This window comes from Penaeus chinensis, chromosome 23, assembly GCF_019202785.1.
Source record: "Penaeus chinensis breed Huanghai No. 1 chromosome 23, ASM1920278v2, whole genome shotgun sequence".
NCBI classification, from domain to species: domain Eukaryota; kingdom Metazoa; phylum Arthropoda; class Malacostraca; order Decapoda; family Penaeidae; genus Penaeus; species Penaeus chinensis.
This window is the reverse complement of record NC_061841.1, coordinates 16895158-16900157: the sequence shown is the minus strand read 5'-3', so window position 1 is coordinate 16900157 and position 5000 is coordinate 16895158. Positions and strand designations below refer to the sequence as shown.

Below are 5000 nucleotides of genomic sequence, written 5' to 3'. Positions count from 1 at the left end.
TCTTTTTCTTTTTCTTTTTCTTTTGCTTTTTCTTTTTCTTTTTCTTTTTTCATTGCACGAATGCAGTCATATACCTTTTTTAAGCAGTATATTTAACATGTTCTCATTGCATCTTTCCATGTATCATCGTTGCCTTAGATGTATTTTGTGAGGGACAAAGATAGATTGAAAATATTTTCGTAGCACATACATTGTTGAATATGTGTGGCACAAAACTTATTTTTGCATAAATCAAAGTAATTTAAAGGAGATGAAACTGAAACGAGAAAAAGGTATTACCAAGTCTGTCAGTGAGACAGGTTGGTTACTTTTTTTTTTTTTTTTTTTTTAAGGAGATGGACTGCAACAACTTATTTTAATAAAAATACCAATATCTTGAGCCTTTGCTTTTTATCCTTTGCTTTGCATAGTTTTATAAAGTATATTGAAAGTAAAAATAGATGCCTGGATTTTTATAAATAAATGTGGTTTGAAGTTTACATATATATGAATCTTTGCATATCATTCACATTCATTCATAAAAGCTAGAGTAATAGAAAATGAAAAATGAAGAGGTTATGTCTACAACAGCAATGGTACAGTCAAAGGCATATAAAGAGTCTAGAAGTAAAAATTATGTAGAAATACTTTATTCAACAGGAAAAATATAAATTAATATAATTCTTCTGAGATTTGTGTCTAGATGAGTAAGTGAAGTACATCAGATCAAAATCTATGAATCAAATAGATATAGAGTATATATATCAGCAGAAAGTGTTAAAGATTATATAACATTGTTTATGTAACAGAAGTGCCAGAGGGAAAAGAAAAAACATACAAATCAATAAAAAAGAAGGATAGAGAGATCAAAAGAATCAGAGAAACAGAAGGAATATAAAGAAACGGGTGACTCAATAGTGGGTAACAGAGAATCTAAAAGATGAGGAAAAAATTAATAAATACCAAATATAGTACCATAAGTCACATCCAGTTCTCATATAGCCATTTATAAACCGCGTTAAAAATCTTAGTTCACTCTAACAACACGAGGAACCCATTCTAATATAACATTGCACTCAACCACTGATTCGTGGTCGCAAACCTCACGTTCCTTATCGAAGAAGGTGCCATGAGTGCATTCCATGAGGTAAGGGACCCCTGATGAGCACATGTAGAAGGACCGACAGTTGTTGGGGTCAGGTAAGTAAGTTGGGTAAATGCTGGTAGTTTGGGGGCATTTGAATCCTTCGCCATCTGAGTTGCCGGCGCCTGTGCTGGTTTCGGTGGCTTCAGACGTCTCAGTGCTTGTTCCCGTGGTTTCAGGAGCCTCTGTGTTTGGCTCTGTGGTTTCAGGAGCCTCTGTGTTTGGTGCTGTGGTTTCAGGAGCCTCTGTGTTTGGTTCTGTGGTTTCAGGGACCTCTGTGTTTGGTGCTGTGGTTTCAGGAGCCTCTGTGTTTGGTTCTGTGGTTTCAGGGACCTCTGTGTTTGGTTCTGTGGTTTCAGGAGCCTCTGTGTTTGGTTCTGTGGTTTCAGGAGCCTCTGTGTTTGGTGCTGTGGTTTCAGGAGCCTCTGTGTTTGGTTCTGTGGTTTCAGGAGCCTCTGTGTTTGGCTCTGTGTTTTCAGGAGCCTCTGTGCTTGTTCCCGTGGTTTCAGGAGCCTCTGTGTTTGGTTCTGTGGTTTCAGGAGCCTCTGTGTTTGGTGCTGTGGTTTCAGGAGCCTCTGTGTTTGGTTCTGTGGTTTCAGGAACCTCTGTGTTTGGTGCTGTGGTTTCAGGAGCCTCTGTGTTTGGTTCTGTGGTTTCAGGAGCCTCTGTGTTTGGCTCTGTGGTTTCAGGAGCCTCTGTGCTTGTTCCCGTGGTTTCAGGAGCCTCTGTGTTTGGTTCTGTGGTTTCAGGAACCTCTGTGTTTGGCTCTATGGTTTCAGGAGCCTCTGTGTTTGGTTCTGTGGTTTCAGGAACCTCTGTGTTAGGTGCTGTGGTTTCAGGAACCTCTGTGTTAGGTGCTGTGGTTTCAGGAACTTCAGTATTTGGTGCTGTGGTTTCAGGAACTTCAGTATTTGGTGCTGTGGTTTCGGGAACTTCAGTATTTGGTGCTGTGGTTTCAGGAACTTCAGTATTTGGTGCTGTGGTTTCAGGAACTTCAGTATTTGGTGCTGTGGTTTCAGGAACTTCAGTATTTGGTACTGTGGTTGCAGTAACTTCAGTATTTGGTTCTGTGGTTTCAGAAACCTCTGTGTTAGGTGCTGTGGTTTCAGGAACTTCAGTATTTGGAGCTGTGGTTTCAGGAACTTCAGTATTTGGAGCTGTGGTTTCAGGATCTTCAGTATTTGGTGCTGTGGTTTCAGGAACTTCAGTATTTGGAGCTGTGGTTTCAGGAACTTCAGTATTTGGTGCTGTGGTTTCAGGAACCTCTGTGTTAGGTGTTGTGGTTTCAGGATCTTCAGTATTTGGTGCTGTGGTTTCAGGAAATTCAGTATTTTGTGCTGTGGTTTCAGGAACCTCTGTGTTAGGTGCTGTGGTTTCAGGAACTTCAGTATTTGGTGCTGTGGTTTCAGGAACTTCAGTATTTGGTGCTGTGGTTTCAGGAACTTCAGTATTTGGTGCTGTGGTTTCAGGAACTTCAGTATTTGGTGCTGTGGTTTCAGGAGCTACAGTATTTGGTGCTGTGGTTTCCGGAACTTCAGTATTTGGAGCTGTGGTTTCAGGAACTTCAGTATTTGGTGCTGTGGTTTCAGGAACCTCTGTGTTAGGTGCTGGGGTTAAAGGATCTTCAGTATTTGGTGCTGTGGTTTCAGGAACTTTAGTATTTGGTGCTGTGGTTTCAGGAACCTCTGTGTTAGGTGCTGTGGTTTCAGGATCTTCAGTATTTGGTGCTGTCGTTTCAGGAACCTCAGTATTTGGTGCTGTGGTTTCAGGAAATTCAGTATTTGGTGCTGTGGTTTCAGGAACCTCTGTGTTAGGTGCTGTGGTTTCAGGATCTTCAGTATTTGGTGCTGTGGTTTCAGGAACTTCAGTATTTGGTGCTGTGGTTTCAGGAACTTCAGTATTTGGTGCTGTGGTTTCAGGAACTTCAGTATTTGGTGCTGTGGTTTCAGGAACTTCAGTATCTGGTGCTGTGGTTTCAGGAACTTCAGTATTTGGTGCTGTGGTTTCAGGAACTTCAGTATTTGGAGCTGTGGTTTCAGGAACTTCAGTATTTGGAGCTGTGGTTTCAGGAACTTCAGTATTTGGTGCTGTGGTTTCAGGAATCTCTGTGTTAGGTGCTGTGGTTTCAGGAACCTCAGTATTTGGTGCTGTGGTCTCAGAAACCTCTGTGTTAGGTGCTGTGGTTTCAGGAACTTCAGTATTTGGTGCTGTGGTTTCAGGAGCCTCTGTGTTAGGTGCTGTGGTTTCAGGAGCCTCTGTGTTAGGTGCTGTGGTTTCAGGAGCCTCTGTGTTAGGTGCTGTGGTTTCAGGAACTTCAGTATTTGGTGCTGTGGTTTCAGGAACTTCAGTATTTGGTACTGTGGTTTCAGGAACCTCTGTGTTAGGTGCTGTGGTTTCAGTAACTTCGGTATTTGGTGCTGTGGTTTCAGGAACTTCGGTATTTTGAGCTGTGGTTACAGGAACTTCAGTATTTGGAGCTGTGGTTTCAGTAACTTCTGTATTTGGTGCTGTGGTTTCAGGAGCTTCTGTGTTAGGTGCTGTGGTTTCAGGAACTTCAGTATTTGGTGCTGTGGTTTCAGGAGCCTCTGTGTTAGGTGCTGTGGTTTCAGGAACTTCAGTATTTGGTGCTGTGGTTTCAGGAGCCTCTGTGTTAGGTGCTGTGGTTTCAGGAACTTCAGTATTTGGTGCTGTGGTTTCAGGAGCCTCTGTGTTAGGTGCTGTGGTTTCAGGAACTTCAGTATTTGGAGCTGTGGTTTCAGTAACTTCAGTATTTGGTGCTGTGGTTTCAGGAACTTCAGTATTTGGTGCTGTGGTTTCAGGAGCCTCTGTGTTAGATGCTGTGGTTTCAGGAACTTCAGTTTTTGGTGCTGTGGTTTCAGGAGCCTCTGTGTTAGGTGCTGTGGTTTCAGGAACTTCAGTATTTGGTGCTGTGGTTTCAGGAACTTCAGTATTTGGTGCTGTGGTTTCAGGAACTTCAGTATTTTGAGCTGTGGTTTCAGTAACTTCAGTATTTGGTGATGTGGTTTCAGGAGCCTCTGTGTTAGGTGCTGTGGTTTCAGGAACTTCAGTATTTGGAGCTGTGGTTTCAGTAACTTCTGTATTTGGTGCTGTGGTTTCAGGAGCTTCTGTGTTAGGTGCTGTGGTTTCAGGAACTTCAGTATTTGGTGCTGTGGTTTCAGGAGCCTCTGTGTTAGGTGCTGTGGTTTCAGGAACTTCAGTATTTGGTGCTGTGGTTTCAGGAGCCTCTGTGTTAGGTGCTGTGGTTTCAGGAACTTCAGTATTTGGTGCTGTGGTTTCAGGAGCCTCTGTGTTAGGTGCTGTGGTTTCAGGAACTTCAGTATTTGGTGCTGTGGTTTCAGGAACTTCAGTATTTGGTGCTGTGGTTTCAGGAGCCTCTGTGTTAGGTGCTGTGGTTTCAGGAACTTCAGTATTTGGTGCTGTGGTTTCAGGACCCTCTGTGTTAGGTGCTGTGGTTTCAGGAACCTCAGTATTTGGTGCTGTGGTTTCAGGAACTTCTGTATTTGGTGAAGTGGTTTCAGGAACCTCTGTGTTAGGTGCTGTGGTTTCAGGAACCTCTGTGTTAGGTGCTGTGGTTTCAGGAACTTCAGTATTTGGTGCTGTGGTTTCAGGAACCTCTGTGTTAGGTGCTGTGGTTTCAGGACCCTCTGTGTTAGGTGCTGTGGTTTCAGGAACCTCAGTATTTGGTGCTGTGGTTTCAGGAACTTCTGTATTTGGTGAAGTGGTTTCAGGAACCTCTGTGTTAGGTGCTGTGGTTTCAGGAACCTCAGTACTTGGTGCTGTGGTTTCAGGAGCCTCCGTGTTAGGTGCTGTGGTTTCAGGAACCTCAGTATTTGGTACAGTAGTCTCAGAAACCTCA

At 43.2% G+C, this 5000-nt stretch overlaps 2 protein-coding genes across 2 annotated transcripts in view; both read right to left on the bottom strand.

Annotated features, from left to right (window-relative positions):
• Nucleotides 1-197: 197 nt before the first annotated feature.
• Nucleotides 198-2521, bottom strand: LOC125037616 (cell wall protein RTB1-like; the record flags this gene model as incomplete). The annotated part of the gene is made up of 1 exon (XM_047630820.1): nucleotides 198-2521. A coding segment is annotated over one exon (1515 nt), but the record flags the coding sequence as incomplete, so codon positions are not given.
• A 504-nt stretch (nucleotides 2522-3025) lies between these two features.
• The window catches only part of LOC125037680 (proteoglycan 4-like), a gene marked incomplete at its 3' end in the record, with an annotated part of 13847 nt that continues 11872 nt past the window's right edge, over nucleotides 3026-5000 (bottom strand). Inside the window, exon 4 of the mRNA XM_047630875.1 lies at nucleotides 3026-5000. This exon is cut by the window's right edge and continues 755 nt beyond it. Coding sequence (XP_047486831.1) covers nucleotides 3026-5000 — 1975 coding nt within the window.